Source organism: Bacillus rossius, chromosome 16 (assembly GCF_032445375.1).
Source record: "Bacillus rossius redtenbacheri isolate Brsri chromosome 16, Brsri_v3, whole genome shotgun sequence".
Lineage (NCBI taxonomy): Eukaryota > Metazoa > Arthropoda > Insecta > Phasmatodea > Bacillidae > Bacillus > Bacillus rossius.
Window position 1 is genome coordinate 41792459 of NC_086343.1, and position 26208 is coordinate 41818666.

Sequence of the window (26208 nt, forward strand, 5' to 3'; positions counted from 1 at the left end):
CGTAGTTGAGGTAAGATAGGCTTGGTCACACTGGTATCATGGGTTCTGACGGTTGACGGTTTCTTTTGTTTGTGTTCGATCAGTTATGAAATTGTTATGTGCCAGACAGCATGCAGGCAGTGTACTTGCGAGCAAGAGCGAGAGAGAGAGAGAGAGAGCAGGCATTATGCTGAAACACAGGACTGCATAATGGAGCGAGTCGTGCACCAAGGCGGGAAGAAAATGAGGATTGATGCTGGCCTCGCAAAGGGTCGGCAATATATCAGATACTGCGCTGGGAATGACTCAAGGAAACAGCCGAACAAAGATTAAGTGGGAGGTTACAGTGAGCGGAAACAACCCGAGGTTGTCGCGGACGTTGCCATGATTCAAAAGAATAGAAAATATAATAATGTATGATTAACGAAACATGACTACTTCTACGAGGTACGCAGACTGACTAAATACTAATTACTTGAGTTGTAGGGATCACATCCCTTGCCTAGCTGATTACATCTTTAAACAACGACCGGAGTGAAGTCTTGATGCCGACGATGTGGTGTGGTCAGTCTGCTGTCGCGGCGCGCAGTACCTTTGAGGCAGCAGCAACCCGTGATTAAAAGACGACGTCAATCAAAAGGGGGAGGCTTCGGTTTCGGGACAGAAAGGTTCCGAAGATTACTGAGGGGCTTGTCGAGAAATACTGACTTCCATATCTCGAAGTTGGTGGTACTGGCCGATGTCAGTGCAGCCTACTGACTGACACAGGGCGACTGCTAAAGCATTGGGCTTATGGAGAGGACTAGTCCAGCGCTGTGGTAGCCTGGGAATGAACTACGGGGTACTGGTTACTGCGGGAGACGCCAGGGGGCAGGTGTTTAGCAGGCGTTCAAACACCCAGGGGAAATAATTCGCAACTCTGCCGCTAGAGGCCATAGGCAGTACTTAATGAGACTGGAGTCGTGGCCTTGGTACAGGCCGATCCTGGCCGGGGTTAGTGGCCGGTCAGTGCTCTGGGCAGTGTTCCCAGGAAAGACTAGAGACGGGGTGGGGTGGAAACTGCGATGACAGTGGGAACGAGGCGTGACTGGACGTTGGTGAAAATAACTCGAGATCATGCCATGGAGTGCTCACGTCAGCAAGGTCTTAGAAACAGCCTGCCCTGATAGCTTGCAGGACATAGCACTTCTTGTCACGACTCTGAGGCGAATTTCAGGGGAACGTATGTGCACCAAAGCAGGGCTAAAACGATAGACCTTGAAGGGTCATTAGATGGTTGGCAAATTAGATTTATGCTGGGAAAGAATGGGGAGACAGGTCTGACAAAGATAAAACTTAATTGTACAGGATGCAGAAAAAGTTCTTGCAGCAAAAAAAATAAAATGACTGGTGACAGAATTTTTCAAAAATTAAAATTTAGACTTGTGCCAAAAATACTAGTTGGTGGCACACCGGGATACTCCTCCCCCTCCCTCAGGTGGGAGGTGGCACAACAAGCCAGTGCGACTACCTGCTTTCAGCCTACTAGCAGTTAGGTATTGGTCCTCTAGGAGAGAGACGATCGACACACCCTCCACCTTCGAAGGCACTCGCGCAACCGAGTGCCCAGCGGCACCACTCCGAGTCTATACAGTGCTCTTATCCGTTATTTGCTATAGTGAGTGATGTTTCAGTTTGAAGTAATTCTTAAGTGGAAACGATTTTTTGACCTCTTGAACAGCCTTAAAAAGCCCGTCTAGTTAGGGGTGTATGTGTGAGGCGGGATGATAAGCACGACGCTCGCTGAAGCTTCTAGCACGGTGTCGTCTCTAAGCGCAAGATTGTGAACTGATGCGCAGTCTTCTCGTCCTCCATAGGACGACTGTGAAATCTGTGCGGCACAGAAATGAAGGTAAAGAGGTGTAATGCAAGTCCCTTCAGTGCTTTCAAGAATTTTACCAATTATTTTATGCCTAAAAATTACACTGAAAACTTTGCCGTTGCACTTCGTAACGTTGCATGTACTCAACCTGTTTTCATGATTTTTTTTTTTTTTTTTTTTGCAAACTGGACATCGTGCAGGCTCAATTTTGTGAATAATGAAAATAATTACTCTGTTATGTAATTTTTTGTATTTTAATCATATCTAAATGCAAATTGTGAGAAATGTGAAACTTATTTGTAATCTAAAGTGAAGTGCTTCAAGAGAAATTACATGAAAATTGTTGGACCCGTTTCCGAGATTCAGATTATTTATTTATACACACTCACACAAGAATTGCTCGTTTAAATATATATATATATAGTATTCAGGGGGTTACGGGGGCGATAAATTGTTCTAGCTAGGATTCATTTTTAGAAAATGTCGTTTTATTCGTGTTTTCAATAATCAACTTTATCGATAATCAACTTAAACATAAATGACTCTTCCTGACATCTATTGGCAAGTAATAATATCATTTTTTTTTTAATTGGGAGCAACTAACTGACTGGAAAACGATACAGAGTCAAATGTATGGCTTTTACCAGTATTGCTTCCATATTATTGCCTAATGGATGTACTTCTCATAAAACTTTTAGACTCTAAGTACCACTGACACCAGATTCAGTCTCAAGTATTAAACCTAACTCTTCTAAAGCGAAAAAATTAGCAGAAATAGATATTTTTCTTATGGATGAAGCTCCAATGCTTCCAAAATATGGTTTGCAGAACATTGATAAACTTTTACGATCCATAGGAAATTCGGATCTCCCTTTCGGTGGAAAAGTAATAGTACTAGGCGGAGATTTTCGCCAATGTCTGCCTGTACAGCCACGTGCAAATAAAACTGAGTTATTAGATCTTTCTATCAAGCGATGCTCCTTATGATCAGTTTTTAAGACTTTTAAACTAGAAGAAAATATGCGCGTTGATATAGAGCAACGACAATTTGCTGATTATTTACTAAAATTAGGCAACGGCGAACTGACCCTAAATACTATGGAAGAAATTGAATTTCCACAGAATATCATTTCAAGCAACAATCTTATTGATGAAGTATTTGGTAACTGCTTAGCCAATGGAAATTATGAGGGGATGAAAGACAGAGCAATACTCGCACCTCTTAACAAAGATGTTGAAAAAATTAATGATGATATAGTTGCCAAACTTCCCGGAGAGTACAAAATCTACTATAGCCATGACTCAATGAAAGATCCACCTGAAGGAGCAGTTGAATTTACAACAAAATTTCTCAATAGTGTTAACATTTCAGACTTGCCACCACAAGAACAAAAATAGAAAAAAAAATGTGTTAATAGTGTTGTTGCGTAATTTAGACGTATCAGAAGGACTATGCAATAGTGTAAGACTCATGGTAACAAGTCTGTGTAATCACATAATAAAGGCAAAAATTGTTACTGGTGAACAATCCGTCAAAGTAGTACATATACCAAGGATAACCCTTGACTCATCAAAATGACTACTGGGATGCACCACGCAGCGTCACCAATTTCCCATTAGATCTGCATTTGCCATGACTGTCCACAAATCCCAAGGGCAAACTTTCGAATCTGTTGGGGTTGACCTAAAGTCAAGTCCGGTCTTCATGCATGGCATGTTATATGTGGCATTTTCTAGAGTTAAGCGACCAACTACATTAAAAGTCCATCTTCCAAATGAAAATCCTCGACATACTCGCAATATAGTATGGAAGAAAGTATTAAATTAAGACCCGATTTCAAAATTAAAACTGTGATGACAAAAAAAATATATAAATATATATATACTTACGTAGTTGATTAATTAACTGTAAAAACTTAAGTATTTGTTTCTAACAAAATATTTAACTAATTGCACTCGTGACTTTTTATTTAAATACCTAACCAGTTCACTCACACACACACACACATATATATATGATTAATTTAAAAGACTTTATGAAGGACAAACTTTTTTTAAAAAGCTAATATTTAATTACCTTAAACTTTTTCACTTACTTTAGCTGAGATTTATTATTGATCATTTTGGTACTAAACCTGTATTGTTTAATTTTTGTTCACCAAGATTAAACATCTTGAGATGACTTACTTTGCCCTTTCTTCTTCCTTGTCGGTCAGCCATTATGTGAACATCGCACTATACTTGTAACTGTTTAAATCCGCTGGATTATGCTGTGATTTGATTACCGCTTACCGCCTTTTGGCGGTCCTTGTGGGTGGCGTGAGACATCTGGGCCATGCTTGGTGTAGTCCTATAAGTACGGCACGGGAGTGAGCCTTCTCCTCCTCTATTGGCACCAGGACGCAGCCTACTATTTCAGGAAAGTGTTTTCTTTCCTCAATTCTTTTTGGCTTCCAGCATGTTTTGGCATGAATGTTAATCTGCTTTTGGACATATCTATCATCGTGTCGAAAAATATTAAATAAATCTAGTGAAAGGAACTTTTCTTATTTTAACTATCAAATTAAGTAAAAAAATGAAAATTTTATTAGTAATCTTTAAAATATTTTAAACTAGCTGCTATACCCGGAGTTGCCCAGGCTGAACACAGGGTGTAGTTAGTAATTGTCTTCTTAATTTGAATGTCAAGTGTGAAAATTAATTTATATCACTTTCAGATCCCGACAGACGTTCTACCAGTTTATAGTTATTTACTTGGTCTGTATGTAATTTAGACTTTATAAAGCAATATAGAAAAAAGCTGAAAAATAAGAGATTACTAATATTGAAAAGATTCCATTATCTAGCTAATGCTCGGCCTGCATTGCAATGCCTCATTCAGTTTTGTTTTGTAATATGTTTGAAGTACCTAGTTCCACACATACAAATCATCTATCCATCTCTCTATACATATTTATTTATCTACATCTATGTATGTCTCTATCTCTATTTATCTCTTTATATCTACATATATATATACTGCCCACTATCTCTATATCTTCTATATATAATTCTCTATATATGTAGCTCTATACATCTATAGGTATATATCTCTTTATCTAACCCATTTTATTCTCTATACCTCGCTCTATCTCAACTTATCTCTCCATCTCTATCTCACTATATATATATATATATATATATATATATATATATATATATATATATATATATATATATATATATATATATATATATATATATCTTTTATATTTAAATAAATTGTGTCCTGCGTGCGTACTTATACAACAAAAACAGACGAAGTGCCGCTATATAAAATGAAATAAACACATTTTTTGACATGATTCGTGCTCCAACTATTGAAAAATAGTTATACGGTCTCAGTAACCTTCATGGGCATGCGCATAACAAATCACCAAAATTTCATCGCAATCGGATGAATGGTATAGGAACGCATACGGCACAAACAAACGAAAATTAAAGACATGACAAACGCATCAAACGATGGTGCGTTTAAAATTTAAGGCAACTCTATCTATTGACGAAGTTAAGAACAAAACTGTTATTAGCGCCTTTATTTTGCTAGCCGCTGCGAGCTCCACTAAGCGGACTGGTCTCATCTCGGAGAAAAATATGAATTTGCCAGACTTTACTATGTGTATGATCGTGTGTCAGACATAGAGAAATGACACTCACTCACTGTTTGTATGTCTATGACCTATCATTTTTTCTGTTATAAAATGAAATTATCAATTTTTCACTCCCTTAGGGATGGAATTTCATATTAATATGGGGTCTATGTGTTAATCCAGGTTATAAGATAGCTGTAGGCCAAATTTCATTCAAATCCATTCAGTGGTTTTTTACGTGAAAGAGTAACAAACATCCATCCATCCATACTTACAAACTTTCGTGTTTATAATATTAGTAGGATGTTCATCTTGTTATTGTAATCGCCATTGGTGTAACTAGCCATGTGTTTATTTTTTAAAAATTTTTTTTTCTTGCGGTAATTTTACGAACTTTTGTTAAACATAATACTCTCTTGATATTTGTAAGTTAAGTATGTGCATTATTTTATTTAAAATAAATCAAGGCTTGAACTGAAGTATATATGTAATTTTTTTCATATAAAATCAGATCCTTTCATTAAGTAATCTTTATCTTAGTAAGATCTGTGGGTCGTAAGAGCCAAGTGATGAGCCAGTCGGCACATGTTTGTTCTGCTTATATTTTTCTCTTCACATACAAGGCAGTGTCATTGAGCCTCAGGTCCTGGGGCCTCCCTGTTGTGTCGCCCCACGAGGTTAACCTAGCCGACTGAGGTGGATATGGCAGAAAACATGCCTTTTAGCCATTTTAACTCCTAAAAATACAGTTTCAAAACATAATCCAAAATCAAAAGTACTTTTTGGCCCTCAGAAAATTCTTAAATGCTTAAGTAGTTTTGAAATTGCGTTGTTTTTCCTGAGGCTCTGCACACAGTGTGTGCTTCTGAGCAGACTGCACTTTTAATCAATAAACTTGAAAAAGAAAAAAAAACAGACAGGAGCACACTATGAATCATTATTAAACAGGCTGGATTGCAAAAATTGCAGAAAAACTGCCACATTTGCTGAAAAAAATTTTGTTTCAGCGGTTGCCATGAAACTCTAAGAACTGCGGTTTGAACTGCTTGACCGCCCTCCTTACTCAAGATCCAGCCCCAAGTTACTTTTTTTTATTCCCTAAGCTAAAAGTTATGCTCAGAGGACAGAGATTTTTCATTGACTGAGAAGGCCATCACCTACGGAAACAACTACCGTATTTACTCGCATATAGGTCGCCATCGCATATAGGTCGCACCCATAATTTGAGGTCTTCAATTTGGTATTTAAGATTCCCCCCATATAGGTCGCACCGGTAATTTAATGACGCGAACGGCCGGCACGCCGTGCACTAAAGAGTTAACGGGTACTGTAAATCTCCGCTACGAGAGCTGATAATGGCGTGATAAATTGTTTTAACAAGTACTCGTAATAACCGAATATAGAAAATTGAAGTCAAGTTAGATTCCTGATTTCTTAAAATGTCTTAATTGTAGACTATAACTCGAAAACAGTGCTTTGTATTGAAAAAATGCACAGAATAAAAGTTGCAGTAAATTTAATTACGAATAAAAAAGGCCTGTTATGATTTTTTATATCTACAGCGGTTTTCGTTATGGGTTCCGATAAATACTCACGTTAAGTGAATTCACGTCACGCAAGTTCGGCTATGCTAGCCGACTGGTTGTTATTTTCGTTCAAAATGTGGCGAAGGAACTTGTGTGGATCAGGTAGAAAACATTCGGCTATAAACTAAAGATATAAGAACAATGCTATCCTGAAATGCTATGACATGTTTTTGGAGTAGATAATCACAGCGACAGACCGACAGGATGCGCTCCCGCCCTTGCCGTCAGCGATGTTAATTTTGACAGCTCAAGCAATTATCTTTTCCACGACCCTTCACAGCGTAAAAAAAAAGAGAAAAAAACATGTTCGAATGCAGATGGAAAAGTAACTATGCAGTAAAATACTCGCAGAAGCTACCACAGTGGCTTTTCGTGTGGGCGGGTAAGATAACATGACAGCTGAGACGGCTTTTCGTGCGATAGTGGACCCGCCAAGCTCGGCTAGACACTGCCGCGTGGACAGTCTAGAAGGGTGGTATCTATTTTTAGCCGTCTTTTGTATGCCTGCCTGCTTACAGTACAGCTCTCGCCAAGATAAACGTGAACACACAGCGCCCAACAAGGTGTAACAGACTTGTTTTTCAGTCAATTTTACTCAAATTTTCGACTTTCTCTGCTCAATTTTTTCACGGTTTCTCATAAAACGGTTGTATAAATGGAAAGGACGCATCAGAGGGGGGTCGCATCGGCGGGATTCTACTGTATTGCAAAAAAAATTCCTCAAAAATTTAAAAAAATTTTTTTTCACATATAGGTCGCACTTCATTTTTTTCTCATCTAATCTGGTAAAATTGCTGCGACCTATATGCGAGTAAATACGGTATTTTGCTGAGAAAGATGCCAAATACTATTTGGACGGGCTGAAGAGATGGGAGATTATGTTGAAAAATAAAAATTATTTTGAAGAAAAATTTTTAGGTTGCAAACTTTTCAGACAAGCATTGTATGTATTGTATGAGTCTAAGAGTTTTCCACCTCAATTTACACTTTTCTCTTTCGTTTACCACAAAAATGTAAATAATGGGTTTTGCTGTATATAAACTGGCCAGTTCTGCAACAACCTGGTAAAACCCCTTATTATTTTATTAAACTCCTTTATAATGTACCTCTCTATAATGAAGCCTATTCACTGTATTCACCAGTTTTTAGCATGCAAGACGAGGACAGCTTCTCAGTAACGAAAACTGGATAGTAAATCTGTACTCCATGGAAGCTGTGAGGCCACTTGGTCTTGAGTTACCATGTGTGATTTTTTAAAAGCAAAATGAGATTTTTTATTCTGAAATCAAGAAATTTTTAATACAATATCAGTAAATTTTATTTACTAAAAACATGGGTCTATAATTATATGTAATAATTGTTGTGATCATCTTTCAACTATAGCTACATTTGTTATTCTTACTGTTACTTTTTATTAGAGTTGGGACGATACCACACTTTCGATACTCGATTCTGTATTGTTTTTTCAGTTCGATACTTTCGATACTCCAGGGAAAAATATTTTCCCATTAAGTAACAATTATTACAAATAACATAAATTAGTTTTAAACATTATAAATTCCCTCTTTATTACAAAAATACAAACTGCAAACAACTTTAAATACTTGAGTATAAAAAATAGAAGTGAAATACAAACTATCTTCACGAGAGTTGGCCCTTTATTTTCCAGTACACTTTTTTTTACCGCGAACAAATGTAAATAAAAAGAAAATCAGAAATTTTTTCTTGTTTGTTTCATTTTACAAACAACTTTAAGCAACAGAACAATTTTAAAAAAAATTTTAACGTGAGAAAAGTAAAATACAAAACAATCCGATCGTACGAAAACAATAACAAACGGGTATATTCAGTTCAAAGATTAATGAATGCACAAAATATGAGATCCGTGCCTTGGTAAAGCGCGTGCACCATTTTCATAATCATTGCTAGTTTGCGCCACTAGTCTCGCTTAGTGCTGGCCATAGATGCTACTAGCGAAGTGCACAGTCTTCCTGATACTATCCATATCTATGGTGCGATAAAGTTATTTTTCTACGTTTGAAAATGTAAACAATGAACTTTTTCAAAATAAAAGTATTAAAACATAGTTTATTAGGAGGAACATAACAAAAAATTTTGTGAATTTTAGGACTTTTCCGCTTCGTAAAAACGTATGAAATGGGAAATTAATTATTTTATAAGTGTATGTTCCGGGAAAGTAAACCATTGTAAATATAGCACTTTCGGCAGGACCAAAATTAATCGGCGTATGACACAGGAAAATGTATGAAACGGGAACGTATAATCAAGGTACTGTAGTTGTATTTTGTACGATGGCGACTCATAACTTAATTCGATACAAATGAACAAGCATTCCGGTATCGAAAAAATGTATCAAACTTACAGTTTCGATACTCGATTCTTTGCGATACCGTCAAGTATCGAAGGTATCGAGGTATCAAAGTATCAAAAATCCCATCACTACTTTTTATTCACAATGGCAGTTAGTTAACTTGCTAAATGTTTCCCACATTACTGACATTAAGTGTGCAATATCCGGGATTTGCTGACTACACTACTATGCAAGTACTTAAGGTTGTATCTATGGAATTTTCTTCATGTAGCAACATGTTTAAGTGATTTTTAAGACTTACATCTTCATCTTCAACTTGATTCAAATTGCAAAAATGTTCTTTGCAAACCTATACTATTTATTCTGAAACTGGATCTTTGATATATATACACACACACACACACTTCTTATGATTTTATATATATATATATATATATATATATATATATATATATATATATAGAGAGAGAGAGAGAGAGAGAGAGAGAGAGAGAGAGAGAGAGAGTCGCGGCCGGGGGGTTGTTTGGACGGCTTTAAGGCGGCGTGTTAGTGGGCGCCACCACGTGGTGAGGCATGTGGACCCGGTGAGACTCCTAACTCGGGGCGTGACGTCGCCCGTGTGAGGACATGACTCGTTTCCCCCACGTGCTGCTTATAGAATAACCTGACTTCAGCCCGCTCTCAGCGTCGGGCACGCTATGCTTACGCAGTGGGCTCTTAGGGCGTCCCACACGCCTGCCGATGAGGGTACACACGTGGTCAATTAAAAGAACAACACGAGTTCGGAGCTTTTGTGGTTTATTAGCCCCTGTAGGAACAGGGGGCTCGTACAACACGTTACATCTACTCACGAAAGAAAGCTGTTCAAAAGCCTTGCGGCGCGATCAGTTTAGATGAGGGCCGGCCACCACGCGTTTATTCAAAGTCGCGCAAACGGGGTTAATATATTATTTAATTAAACAGTCAGCCCCCGAGGTAGGCTCCGAGGACGAACGAAAGTGATTACGATGTAAAATTACACACAAAGAATTACCAAATCAGCGGAAGCAGAGTCAAAGTCCCCGGAGTGCTGGAAACATCCTACCTCGGGCAGCGATGAGAAGAGACTGGGCGAAAAATGGCCGCCGTGGCAGCAAGACAGTGGCGCTGTGCGCCGAAACGCACAGTACCGTTATTCCAACTAGACCACGCCGTGGCCGATTTAAGAAATACATAAAACGTACAAACACCTCTTCACATTTAAAAGTAAAGCTACATGCACTGCAATTACATAAAAGTTCAGTTAATCAAATATTAAGTATAAAAGATAATATTGCAAAATGGCCTTCGGCAAGTCTGGGTCTATAGCGGCCAGCTAATATTTAGGTGGAACAAAATTGAAGGGAATACTGTTATTAAAAGCTACATTTACTTAATGACTCTACTGCGCCCTTTTCCTGTAGTCCATGGCGCTCTCTCACACGCACACACACACCCGTGACGTCGATGGGCGGTTCAAATGCTGAGGAAGGAAGGAGGGTGGTTAGGGAGGTGGTGGCATATCGAGTTAGGACGCAGCCCCGAACAATGTCAATATAATAAGAAATGTGTGCATTAACGATTGAAAATGTGAGATGGTTTGTTTACCTGGTACCAAATGAAATGTGTGTGCTGCACCGACCTTTATCTGGCGACCACGGAACAGGGACTCGTCCATCGCCATGGCCGTCTGAACGGAGTCTCGCTCTGCAAACTCGATGTAGGCGAAGCCCTTGGGATGGCCGTCAAACTTGTTGCAGAGGATAGTGACACGGTTGATGGAGCCACAGCCGTGGAAGTGCTGCTCCAGCTCCTCTGCAGTCGCCCCGTAGTCCACCTGCGACACAGCAACATCTAGTGGGGTCCAAGGGAAGTATTACGCAACGGGAATTAAAAAAAAAATTAATGAATACTCTGAAAACCTAACGTGCACGTGATACATATGCCTCGTATCAACAATACCGATGCTGGTGTCAATTATTTTCTCAATTCCCACCATGACGCGGGTTCTTGATCAATGGTTCACAAAATTTGTGATTTTAGGGTTAGTATGCAATATTTCATGTGTCATATGACAGCTGAGGAAGTGAAGTTATTCTCACAAATAGTGTGCCGGAAATTAGGAATTTCGGCACTTATTTTTAATTGTTATTATATTTTTAAATAATTTTTGGAAATTTTATTTTCTATATAATTTGGGTACAATAGGGTGATTTAATCTTTGTTCGGCTGGTGTACTCTACGTAGTTAAACTTTGCAGCAGTAGCCTGAGGCACCTTTTCTCAGGGATCTATCTGATCTTTTGCAAATCTAAGACATCGTTGGCAGACCGTTTGACATTTCTCTCGCTTGCAGTCACGTTCTCGGCCCATAACATTATGTCCCTGCATGACTAAAACTGCATACAACAGCTCTGGAAGTGTTGTTACCACTTCTCAGAGATGAGCTTACTATAGCCTTTCCCGTCACTAATACGTCTTAGGTTCACTCCTCGAAAGTCACGGCTAGGACGCTCGTTCCCAGCGTCGTTGCGTTATTGTCCCCCCCCCCCTTCCCCTACCAGCTCCCTCTTGATTCTAAGAATTTAGCCCAGGATCATTGTCCTGCCGTGAACCCCAACAGGCAGGACATATTGCCAAGGAAAAATATGTGCAAAGACGGACCACCCACGACATCTAGCGGCGGACATAGTAACTTCTTCTCTCGTCGCAAGCTAGTGGACCTGACCCCCGCGAAATCTGGTGGCAACTTTGCTAACCTCACAGCTACCTTCCCCTGTAGGCCACCAGAGTGCACCACCCGATTTAGGCTTTAGCCCCAGGCTAAATCAAAAGTCTCGGGCGAGTCGATTATTTTTTATTTTAGACACCCCTCAACAGGTAGCGCTAAAATCGGCCAGTGTTACCAACTTCGAGACATCAAAGTCAAAGTTTTTTTATGATGCCCACCTGGGGAACATTGGAACCTGTCGGTCCGGACGCCCCAGTTTCCCCCTCCACTTTTGATTGAACATTTACTTTTAATTACGAGACGCGGCTCCTCGGCAGACACTTCGCGTCGCGATCCCAGACGAACTGTTTGTGATTCTCGGCGGATCAACGTACTGCAAGACTTCCATCCGGCCGCAACCGACGATGTAGTCGATTAGACAAGGGATGCTATCCCTGTAAATTTATTTATGTAGTTTAGACTGTCTGTACAGTAATCAACATAGTAGTTATTTTCTTTTAATTAATTTCTTTTTGAAATGGTGGAAACGTCCGCGCCAGCCACGTATTCGCGAGCACCAGATCCGGATTGGCGACGCCTCAGAAAATAGAAGCCAACTTCCCTGTCTTGTGAGTTGCTATCAGCGACATTCCCCAACCTCCCCTTACCTTTTGCGGGCACTTTCTACCCATTTTGCTAACTGTCTGTGTACTAGTTCTGATCAGGTTTGATTCGGACTGTTCACAGACAGGGTCCAAGAGCTGGACGCCGAATTGGCATTTTCACCACCCTTCCTCAACAACGAACAGGCTCCCTGGCATCATGTTCACTACTGGTCTCCGGAAGTGAAGCACCGACCTCCGTGCTACCGTTTTTAAAAACTTTTTCTTTTGGAACATTCTTTAAATTCCGACGTTTGAAGAAAATAATTATATAAGTATCTGTTTTGGACTTTAAGAATATAAACTGGTATAGTTTAAACATATTTGTATTTTTTTATTGGTTTATGTATTTTTTTTAATGAAGCCTTTTTATAATCTAATTTAGGGCGGCCCATATTTTTTTCTTTCTTAATATTCCTGAGAGCTCTTTAAGTACGTTATTGATAATGTATGTTAATATTTTTTTAATAACTATTATAAGTTTCCTAAGCATGGAGTAATTATATTCAGATGGAATCACACCTTGTTTGTGTTCATTCTTTTTAACCTTGTGAAACCTTAAAGATCCCCAGCACAATAGCTATAAAATAAATAATCCAAAGACTATAGAGTTTTTAGTACATAATGCCTTATTTAATACTATTTTGTGGCTTATTATGTATTCACAAATGTAAATAACTACTAAAAATAGATTTTGCTAATTTATAAAATAATTTAAATTTCCATGAATGGGTGTAACACGGTGGCCATCTCCTGGCAGTATCAAATTCCAGGTGTTTTAAAAGTTTTTCACTGCTGTCTCAATTGATGTTCAGACTTAGCAAAACTTACTTCATCAATCCTTACATTGTTACAAATTACAATGTTATATTTTTATAGTCAAAATATAATGAAATAGTTTTCCTGAAAATAATTTAATAGCTTCAACACGGTGCCTTAAACATGAAAACAATTAAAATAATAATTTAACAGAAGTCACACACAATCACTGGTTTATTCCAAGCCTGTCAGTTGTATTAAACTTATCACCGACTCCAGTTCACAGGCGTCACACTTACGACTGCCATGGGCATAGATCCTAGGGGGGCAGGGTCTTCTCCCCCCCCCCCCCGGAATTAAGAAGGCCCTCCCAGAGGGGGCCCACTTGCACTTGCAAAAGCACGAGTGTGAAACTGATTTGATGTCAAAACAATGTTTTATGGAAAAATTTCTGTATGTTTTGAAGTTTTCTGCTTATTGCTTGTAGGGCAAAATATGGGCAGTATACAACATACAAGCACAGTATTCAGAGATGTCTTGTGTCGTTTAATAACACATGAAAAACTCTCTATCCGCACGTCCCTTCCTGGATATTTCCGTGGGTCTCCCTTGCGAATCCTACAGAATTGCGCCCCTGGTCACTGCTTCAAATACCATCTTGAACACAGTTTTATTTAGCTTTCGGCAGGATCAATGTTTTCTAATATCTGCTAAAAGAGAGGGGTGTGCTTCTTGAGTGCATGCCTACTGCTCTAAAAGATATGACTAGCTTTAAGTCCATCACATATTTCAGGTACCGGTACAACAGGAAAAAAAAGGATAAAACAATTCTTTTAACAGCTGTGATCTGGGCTACGTCAATGTGGAAACTTTTTTTTTGGACATTTTATTTAAAACTGGTGTAAGCCATCAACCAGACAAACTTGAATAGTTCTTGTTGTCGTTCCAAGGACAGAGTCCTATGCTTGTACCGTGAGTTTGTGTGTAACCACGGAACTTTAATCAGTGATAAACAAACTTTTCATTAAACATTTCAATATCATTTATAAATAAATTCCCAGGATGCTAAAAGGGTCATTGACAATGGCCTGAGGCGGGACGGTGCAAGGGAGGAGGTAATCCGGCCAGGCACTCGTGGCATGCCTCACGTCAGTGGACAGCGCGTGACGTCAGTGGCCATGCAGAGCCACCGCCAGCTCCGAACCTGTCTGCCTTCATAACAATACCATGACCAACTTAAACAAAATTACTGTTTTATGATCAAAAAAATCTAATTTTCTTATAAACAATGAAATCTCCTTTTTAAGCACTCATGTTAGGCAAGCCTCCACCCTACTTTTTGCTAGTTTTGATTTACTATTTAATTGTCAAAACTGTACAGTTGGATATTTTACGAGAGCATGCAAAAATTGCAAATAAAATTGTTATTCATTACAAGAAAAGTCTAAATTTTGCCAGACTTAATACAATTTTTAACTATAAAGATTTCAATTCATCAAAATTTTATTATATGCCAATTTATGAAATAAATTAATTCATGAAATATGTTACAAATATTAACCCTTTCACAACTGTCAATACTATAATTGACATGAATGCACTGACAGAATTCTAAATCATGATCATTCAGATAGCAGAATCAAGCACACACCATAATGTATGTATGTATGTATGTATGTATGTAACACTTACATTGCCAACGTATATGGAGCGGTTATCCACTTCTATCTTCTCTTCCAGTGACATGTTCAAGGGACTGGCTGCAAGGAAGATTAAATACATTACATTAATTGTGATCAAAACACATAATTAAACATTCAGTACAATTTATGCAATCGACAGCCACAAACAGTACTTGATGCAAATTTGTTACATTTTTCTCAAAACGTACTTACAAAATTTATTTTCCAACAAGTATCAGTTACTAATGAAATTGGCTTCTGATTTCTTGAATAAAAATGGAAGGGAAGAGAACATAGTTTACTCTACGTGTTGTAAATATTTTTTATTATAACCATGTTCAAGTTTACAAATAATCCACTATAGAAACCACACCAAACATGCTCTTAAGACTAAGGATTCATAAAGCTTAAACCCTGCACACAAAGTGATAGGAAATCCTATAAGACAAAGTAAGCAAGGCAATCATCAGTAATAATCAACAAGGAAGGGTTGACAGTGAATCTGTCCTTACCCCCACCAGCTTTCCTTCCGGAAGGAACAACCATGGTGTCATAGGAGAAGGAAAGCCAACACGGATGATTATACATTAAGTTAGTTTTGAGGTTAAATAATGTAATTATTTTGCAATTGTTATATTGGAGCAAAATGTTTTCGTCAGTGAATTATAATAGAAGTTTGTGAGAGGCAAGCCCTGATTGGCTGCAAATTTTATAGACTCTGAAAAAGTTATTGTGGTGCATCAGACTACTGGGTTAAGAGGCAGCGTCATGGAAAGACTGTTTCTCTGGCCTAGATGTTGTTGAATTGTTTAATTTTTATACTGAATAGTTAAAAATGAGTCTGGAGGATCACAAAAGCCCGCATCTTGGAAGCTTGTCATATGCCGAGTCAGGCTGGTCAAAGAAAGGTCAGTGCACAGTGAAACCTCATTATAAAGTACCTCACTGTAAAGGATTTCTGATTTTAATGTAGTTATTTTCATGTCCCACAAGATGTTTTACATTTACTAAATTTCAGTATAAAGTACTTACATTATTATTAATTACTAAAATAGTGCTGTTTATTATTTATGAGATTCACTGTAGCAATCATTAAATCCAAAGCTATGCACATACTAAATCAATTATAATCGGCAGCAACAACACAACACAAACTAATTTTTATTTAAATTTGCCTTGCAGTAAAATGCTTCAAGTACATTATAACTACATAAATAGGAGAAGTTACATAAAACATCTTACTAAAAGTCACACAATAAAAAATTGTCATGCTTTCATGGTAGTTCCACAGGAATTTGTCAATTTAAAAAGATAAATGCTGTTTTTTTTTTTTGTAAAAGTTGGGCAAACAATTACTTTACTCTAATCTGCAATTCACATTATATTGTAGCCATTTGTATTGTCGGAGTGAAGGAACTGTACAGATTGCTGCGGTTGAATAAGTTGCCAAATTATATTACACTAGCAAACCCGGCGAACTCCGTTTCGCCACCAAATGGCTTCGTTTTATGTAACATTTCGTTTGGTGATTAAAAGATGAATAAAATTTTTTTTTTGTTTTATATTTGAAAATGAAAAATTTTATTTCATTTCACAACAGTAATGAATTCATTTCGATTACAAAAATGAAGTGTTATTTAGTTGAACTTCTCTAAGGGCCGATATTATGACCTCCGGCTAAATCCTCAGGTTAGCTAGCCTCCAGGTAAAGCTAGCCTCCGGTTAACGAACGAGGGGTGTATTATGACCCATACTTAGCCTGCGGTTGGCTAACCGGAACCTGACGAAGCGTGTGGTGTAATAATGGTTGTGTTGGTAATGAAATAAAACAGAATTTGGTAACTTTTGTTGCAAGACAGTTATTTTTTCTGGTAGAATGTTAGTCAGCTGTTTGTTTGTATTGTGATTCGGAATGTTTACAGCTGCAGTAAAGAAATATGCCGCGAACTTTATCTTGCAACAGATATAATTAAATTAACCAAAAATTACTTTGACGTCAAACCTGCTTTGTATTAAACCATAAAATTACAATTTACGCTTCAAAACCGTGTGTTTTCAACTTTACTCTTGTATTGAAACACATGATTTTGTTAGGTTATATATTAAGCCAAAACTAACGAAGTAATTCTATACCAACAAATAAATAGGGATGACATTTTTGCTAGAGAACACTTATTTCTTTCATAAATTTATTTCATAATCAAATAATATAGACCCCGTTTCGGGAAAATACTTGTCAATTTTCATTTCACTGGTGTAGGTTTCATTTTTGTACTAATAGTTTCGTATCACATATCCAAATTAATCCGATCCTGATGGAATTAGTTTGTGGTATAGGATGCTTGCTGTTTTAATTTAGTAGGCCAAGAGATCCTAGATATATTCACTGGGGAAATAATTATGATTGTAAAATGTATACGAATGAAATATATTTTTACAAGACCTGACATAATTTGTTTGCATCGTGATATGTTAGGTATTTTGTGTTATGTACAGGATTTTTCAACATTCTAAATTAAAACAGCAAGTATAATGTAAAACAAGACCAACATATAAAGGGTCATGCCGATAGGATCAAGGGATAAACTTGGATACGGTAAACAGAATAATTCCAGTGCTGTTTTCGTTTTGCACTTGCGTGGCAGGTAGATAATAAGTACCTAATGGTTTGTAAGATAGGGAAGGGATAATTGGGTAACATTTATTTTCACATTCAATTGTATTCATTGAATTAGAACCACGTCTGAAGTCGTATGAAGTGCATTTCATTCCCGGCATATGTCCACTGTATTACGAATAAAAATTCACAGATACAACTTCCACGAAAACACGCATTTTATAGGTAATAATAACCCTCGTTTTGCAATTATAAAATTCACTTATTTACACATATTCTTAAGCAGGAACATTTAAGTTTATATACATAGCATACGTTTATGTACTTCGTGATCAATTAAAGTCAAATAATAATACACGACTCGACGAAAATAGAAAAGCGTGACTACACTTTCATGCCATGTAATTTTTAATAAAACTTTGACGAATACGGCGAAGCATTTTACATTTAGTAATAAATTATTCCATCGCATCCTGTAAATATTCAATAGAATTCCTCAAATAGTCATCATCACTATCAACAACTAACCTCGCCTGATACATCGCCATTTTATTTTGTTGCTTAGCCTCCGGTTAAGCAGCTAGCGGCCGGTTCATCCACCCGCTAGGTTAGCCGGAACTTTAACTGGAAGGTAGACGTTAACATGGAGTCATAAAACCGAAATAAGAGCTAGCCTGCGGTTAAATTTTTGGCCGGAACTTTAGCCGGAGGTCATAAAACCGGCCCTAAGTAAATGAAAGTGAATCCAAAGTAAATACTGAATCGAAGCGTTATACGTGTCCGCAAATTATCCGTTTCATTGAAGTGCTCTTTGGTAAACCACATTTTTTGTTTTTTGGTCTGACGTTAACACAAACAAAGCGGATGGTTTCCCAACTCGTGAACACGCAACGTATAACTGCCCATGTGAAAAACAATGATTTTCTAAATTTATTCCGCAAACACTAAGCGATTGGCCTTGCGACTTGTTAATTGTCATTGCGAACGCAAGGCGAACTGGAAATTGCAATCGTTTGAAGTCAAACGGAAGATCAGTCGGAATCATTGGTATTCGAGGAATACATACATATTCACCTGCGTACTTTCCGTTAATAATGGTTGCCTCAATCAAATTTGGCATAAGTCTTTTTACCGAAAGTCGAGTACCGTTGCAAAGTCGCGGTGGATTCAAATTAAGCAATATCATAATAACTGTACCAACTTTGAGTAGCAAGTTATGTGGTGGAAATCCTGGTAACTCCAGAGAGTTCAAAAACTCAGTTGGATAATTTACTACATCATCGGGATTTGTTATGGAATCAACGGATTTGTATGTCACCAAATCGCCAGAAATTTTTGATTGAATGGTGAAATTCAGTGCGTGTACATCATTATTCTTTGCGGCAAGAATTGCTCGTTGACTTAACCAAGCATAATTCTGATAATTCTCACTAATGTTTGGGAAAACATTTTCAATAAGAGCTAATTGAGAGTCTACAAATCGGCAAAAGTCGTTGGTAAGAGTAATTAATCCAGATGTCGCATCAACTGGGACTTTTCCATTTCCAACATCTAACAATTGTTTGGAAAATTGTGCAGCACTTTGATCATTTTGAAGTTGAACTCTCATATTAGTGGTTAGCGATAATGTTTTTACGTTATTCCATAAAGGTGATGCCTTCAGGCAAGCATTCAATTCATCTGCAGGCGTTCCACGGGGAATTACTGGCAACGTCTGCCTGAAATCACCTGCCAACAATATCATCAAGCCGCCAAAGATGTTGTTATTTCGCCGAAGATCCTTCAGTGTGAAGTTAAGTGCTTCAAGTGATTTCTTATGTGCCATTGTGCACTCATCCCAAACAATGAGCTTGCATTGCATCAACAATTTTCCCATTGCACTGGATCGGGAAATATTGCATGTTGGAGTATCAATTGTGTTTAAATTGAGTGGCAACTTAAGCGCAGAATGTGCAGTACGACCGCCATCTAGAAGAGTCGCCGCAATTCCAGATGATGCTAACGCCAAAGCTATGTCACATCTTGATCGAATAGTGGCCAAAATCAATGAAATGACAAATGTTTTCCCTGTTCCTCCAGGCGCGTCCAGGAAGAATAGACCACCAGTATTATTGTCCACCGCTTGCATTAATGTTTCGTATACTTGTTTTTGCTGTTCATTCAGCAACGGCACATTATTTCGAACGAATTCCTGCAATGTATCAACATTGTATTGCAGCTCTCGATTTAATTCTTGGTTGAATGCATCGTGCATCAATCGATTTGGCGCAATCATTCCTACTTCAATCAGTAGCTTGTTTGCAATAGTCAAGCATTGATCCTCAATCAGAATCAATCCTTCATTGTAGATTTCATCGGTTATTTGGATGTCAGGATTATTCGTTTGAATGCGCAAGCGATGCAAGATATCTTCACATATGTCGTCTTTGTATTTGTTCCATAACTGAATTGGTTGTGAAGGAAAACATGTGGTGATGATAATTGCGAACAGAGTTCGTATTTGGTACGCATTTGATGAAACAACTGAATCCGCAAGTGTTAAATCCCAATGAGAATCGTTCTCCAGCAAACCCAATAGTTGACATGCTTCTCGATATGGTTTGTCCTGAATTTTCTTTGCTATAAACCTCACGGAGCCCGAGACCTTTCCAACGACTGCAAAACCGTGGAAATCGGTTCGTGCGTTCTGGAGTTATAGCGTCAGGAAGGAAAACCCGACTTATTTTTATATAGTAGATTATGAAATTTATTTTTTCATATTTGCATTCTACATTAGGAATTTTTTTTTAAAGAGACCACATCAATAGCTTATTTTGTGTTACTTTCACTCCATCATGTCCTACGCCATTGTTTTGGAGGAAATTTATCAATTTAAGATAGCCAAAAAAGTTTATTTAAAAATTTTTTTAGAAAAAAAAATTGGCAAGAAGCCTTACAAATCTTGCAGACAATTTTTTAAAAGTTCTAAAATCTTACAGTTAGCATGTGAATACATCTTCTCTTTGTAATATCAAATTTTAGGTTTTTTAATGTTTATGAATGTTCACAACTACCGTATAAACCAAGGATACTGCGACTGAATATAATGCGACCCCAAACTTTTTGATTGAGAGTCTAGGAAAAAGAATGTTTGGAGAGGAGATAACAGTTAAAATACAAAATTATGGAAAGGAAATCACAGTTATAAGACAAAGAATTTTTTTTTTTAATTAAATATGTAATAATATTTAAATAGTTAAACTTACCTATGCCATTATAAATTTGAGTTTGTCACAACATTAAACACTTATTTTACATAGATATATTAAGAGAGTTTGTTCTGATGCTGGTAAGAATAATCGTGCACTGACAGTGTTTGCAATGCTAGTGCTGCTACGGCTAATGCTGACATTGCCTTTATCTTCATCTTGCCAGCACAGATCGTCTTCAGTGCCATTCATGGCATTTGAAATGCAACACTTCTTAAAGCCGCGGACGATGGATTCTGAAGTTATCCTTTGCCAGGCTGTAGAAATCCATGTTACTAGCTGAAGAACTGTGGTTTCTTAATTTTCCCAGTTGGTGTCAGAGAATAGTCACCAGTAAGCAGCCAATCATGATACTGTTGCCGAAGGTGGTCTTTAAATGGCTTGTTTACAACAACATCGAAAACTTGTAGCTGGCTTCTTATTCCAGCTGGTAAAACAACCAAGTCTGTGTTGAAATTATTTATTGTGGCTTTAATCCCACGTGTCAGATGTCCCCGAAACACATCAAGGACAAACATGCCCCTTTTCTTCAGAAGTGCACCCGGGCTCAATTCCACACCAGTCGTAACCATTCTTGCATTAAATCACTCATCATTCAGCCTTTTTCTTGACAACGAATGATTACGTAAGATAATGAAGGGTGGCAGTATCCTGCAGTATGCCAAAACTCACAACATCACCGTGACTCCCGACAGTCGTAACGCCTTTTGTTTCCATGGTAGTGTTGCTGGGCATGTCGTAATACACTGCCATTTCATCAGCTTTCCAATTTGGATGTACAAATAAGCATGTTGTTTACGCAAACCAATCCCATGGCCCTGAAATTTAATTAATTTCTCTTGGTAATATTTTGGCAATTTTTGCTCTAAGTTAGTTGTGTTCTGTACTGCAAACAAAAATTACAACGGCGATCATTCTTGCATACTAACCAGTACGCTACTTGCCTTGAAGCTAGTCCGCGGGATGTTCAATTCACAAGCAATATCTTGGGCTTTTAATTTTATTACGTCTCAAATTGGAATTGTCTCCTCTCTTCTCTTTGATGAAATTTACCACGCAGATTTCAATATCACAGAACCATCCCTTTTTAGGCCCTCTGAATGGCAGTGAAACCGATATTACTGTCCGAATATTTGCAATTTAATTTTTCAAAAATTTAAGTGCTTATATGTGTACCACCACTTGGTTCACATCAATCCTGTCAGGCCCGTGATTTTTTTTTTTCATTGCATCATTAATTTAACAATCTTTTCCATGTGAATTCATGAGTTCATTTCTGTTCCAGTATTTAATGTCAAATATATTCCCGCTAGTACAATCAACAGCATCAGACTTATATAAACATTTGATAGTCCTTATTTTGTATGATTGTGCGCACAGTTGACGTGCTTAAAAATAAAGTTCGACCAACATATGTGTGCCTTCATGACATTCTGCACGCCATAATACTTCTAGTTTTATCTCAAATACTTGAACCCGATGCATAATGCCCTCACTTGAAAGCCATGATTCCACTATACTTCCAACTGTAGGTGCTTGCGCACGTACAGTTAGGGCAGACGAATGGGCAGACATTGCTTTGTGTTTGTGTGTGCGAGTTCCCTGCCACTGGCTAGACTGAAGTTCATCACGACCTGGTCTGAGGCCAGGCGACATACACACGGATGTAAAAACATTTGGTCCTTTACACTCCATAGCCACAACTGAACTTGCCATAGCTGATGTTTGTTCAACAGTTGATAGTGTAGTCAGACCTGTGCATGCATCTCTTCTCCCCTCGTAGTATAGCTAACAGTATGCCACTGCACATCTGTTTTTTTACCAAGTTGAAGTAGACTTTTTTTTTCCTGTGGCGATTTTGTGTTAGCTGAAATTTACAGACGTGCCATTCAAGACTGGGACAGTAAAATTAACATTGCACTAAATGAATTTGCGCAATCTGAAGATGTACTAAGTGTGATTGGTGTATTTGAGAATTTAGTTTTAAGTGCATCTTTTCTCTGCTTTTTTTATTTCTACACGTAGAGACCGGCGACTTACTACAGAGACAGTGCCATTTAGAAGCTAAGAGGAGATTTGTTCATTTGATCTGTTTTCATTGTATTTTTGTATACTTGATTTGTTCAGTATCTTTGTACAACTCACACACTCAAATACAATCTAATGAATGAAATACATTTTTAAAAAACCTAAGTGAAAATATGTTCTTTGTTTTTGTTGTATGGTAACCGTATTAATTGGACATCTTAACCCGTCATCGGTCACGCTATGAGCATTTTTCTTACATTAAAAAATAATATAGTTTTATTTTGAATGATGAGCCAGAGCAGCCTTGTCTTCAAATTTCATTGCCCAACAGCCAAATTGGTTGTGACGAATAATGTCTTATTGACCTTACTTGATGGCATGCATAGTATGTGTAAATTTTTCTCATTGCGTGACAAGCAGCATTTGTGAAACCAAAGGAGAAAGTTGCGAATATTATCACTGTAGGTGACACCGCAGATTCAATTTACAGTAAAACCCTGTTAGAATGTTCCTGCTTATAACATCATATTTTTTGAGTCCCAAAATTTTCCCCATAAGGCAGTGTATTTATTTCCTGCATATAATGATTCCTGTTTATAATGTTAGCTTTATAAATTTCAATAAATGCAAAAAAAATTAACAACCTATTCCAACACTTATACCATCTGTGAAGTTTAACATGTTACAAAGTTTACTTTATACTTAACGTTTTTGTTTATAAACACTGCTATACCATAGATGTAGATTGTTTAAATAGGACGGTATGGAAAAACTAAATGAATGTGTGTCAGAACACTAGGGATACATGTTAGTGCTGGCTAACACTGTGTATTTAATATACTGAAGGTATACAGTTATGTGTATGTTGGCACCCTTGTCCTGAAAAAAAAATTACAAAATCTTCCATCCCTTGCCATTCTAGTGTATTTTCCCATGTACATACATATATTTTAGTTTGCTAACTATTTCACAATGACAAGAATAAAAAACAAAGTGTTTTCTATTGCTGATAAAGAGTTTAATTTACCGGTATTTTATTGTCATCTTCACAAGTTTTGAATCATTTTACAGAAATGTGGCTGGCAGTGTGTCTTTAAAGACAAATAAAATAGAAGCTGGAAGCATGATGAAGTTGTAAAACTGTTGGCTAGGTTAAGCATCAAGTGTATTTATCAGTGGTTTTAAATTTAAATTTGTTTATATAGCTCAATTAGTAAAAATTAGTAAAAAATTCAAACACTGACAAATGCTAAATTGTTATTTCCTGCTAGTTTTTTTTTTTCCTTATGACTGCTTGAAAAAAATTATACAAGGGTTCTACTGAATTTTTTTTTGCAGTAATGATGGAACATATTTCCAAAAAATGAGAGTTGTTCTTGCAAAAAAAAAATTGTGTGTGCAACATGTGAGGCACCCATCTGCCTAGAAATTACTACTTATACTTACTGGCCTAACCTATGAATATAAAAACTGTGTGACTAAAAAAATTCACTTATAATTATAGTTAATCATTCTGTTTAATCTAAAGTTCTGTTCACAGGCTACAATCAATACTTAGGTATAATTCATGAAAGCAAAAAGGAAACATATTTAAATTGTTTTTGTTGTTTTTAAACACTTATGTTCATAAAATGTAATATCAAAATAATTTTAGGGCACAAAATATACAGAATAAACAACAAAGTAGTCAGTATGTCATATTTTATTTCCTCTGATATGTTTTTATAGCAAAATAAGCAAAAGTGAGAAAAATTCTCAGGTATGATCAATGGTGTAACATTGTAACACGCAACTAATAACGGGTTAATATGAATGACAACTATTCTTTATCAGGCCAACTTGCCTATTTTACTATTTAAAAAACTGAAAATTTTCAAAAGAAAAAAATAATTTGTTTTCATTTAAAGTTTAATGTTGATTTTTTTTTGTGTTAGAAACAATTTGTTTCTCAAAAAGTACTACGTTTAACATGGTTCTGAGATGCTAGCTTGCATTCCTTCCACTTTGTTAAGACTGTGGTCTGGCCCTCTGGCCAGTCATGTGGCTATGCCGAGCGATGTAGCAATGTGTTGGCATCAGTAGATGCTCGGCTCTCTTTGGATTTATATCTGACGGTTTCACGCTTCAGCAGGGGTGGCTAGTGACATTTCAGAGTCAGTTAGGCTTTACCTCTTTTTACCCCTAGTTTACCTAAACAACATGTGTGGTTCCAACCTCCACACAAACACTCGAAATCATTCTTGCACATTCATCCATTCAGGACACGGCCAGAGCAGTGAAGGTGTTTAGGGGAGATTCCAGTTACGAATTACAATTTTGGTAAAGATTTTAACACTTTAGATGTCACATTGCCCATTAGGCCAAGGGCTGTCATTTGCATGACTCACTAGCCATGAGTAGAGTCAAGATTTTGTGGTGTTATTTTAAGACAAATTTCGGTGTAAAGAAATAAATATTTCGGTGTTATATGGTTTTATTTTTTTGCTCAAAATACCCACTGCAAAATTTTCTTGCTTTTCTGTACGACATGCAAATTTATTAAAACAAATATTTATAAACACTAAAACCTCATGATATAATTACAATTAAGTTCATTTGCAAATTCATAGATAATTAAGTTCATTTGCAAATTCATAAATTCAAACTTTTAAATAACTACTAAAAATTTCACGACTTAATTACAATCACATACACTACAAAATTACACAATTAAGCACTTCCAAAGTTACTATTAGGACGGTTTTATTGAAATGCTATCATAGTTAAATTTTTCGCATTTTCTGGAGTGAGACGTTGTCTTCTGTCACTAACTACCAGTGAGTACCTGGAAAATGAACGTTCTGCATCAACATTTGATGTTGGGAACCAGATTGCCCTTAAAATGGCTTGAGCAAATTCACTGTAGTCCCCTTTAAGGAAGCAAAGTACCTTTGCAACATCAATTTGGCTTGTTTCTGGCAATTAAAGTTCATCCTCAATTATTTTTTTTAAAGCAACATAGCCATGTATGAATGTATCAATGGGAAGATGGGAAACAGAACGCAAGTTATGCAGAGACTTCTGTAGGTTTGCATCTTCTATGCTAACCCTACTCACAT

At 37.2% G+C, this 26208-nt stretch overlaps 1 protein-coding gene across 2 annotated transcripts in view; it reads right to left on the minus strand.

Moving 5' to 3' along the window:
- The window catches only part of LOC134540453 (polyadenylate-binding protein 2), a 64624-nt gene that overhangs the window by 29344 nt on the left and 9072 nt on the right, over window positions 1-26208 (minus strand). For both annotated transcript variants that reach the window (XM_063383215.1, XM_063383216.1), the window contains exons 4-5: window positions 15228-15295; window positions 11048-11242 (exon numbers count right to left, since the gene is read on the minus strand). In XM_063383215.1, coding sequence (XP_063239285.1) covers window positions 11048-11242; window positions 15228-15295 — 263 coding nt within the window. The remainder of the gene's footprint in view (window positions 1-11047; window positions 11243-15227; window positions 15296-26208) is intronic.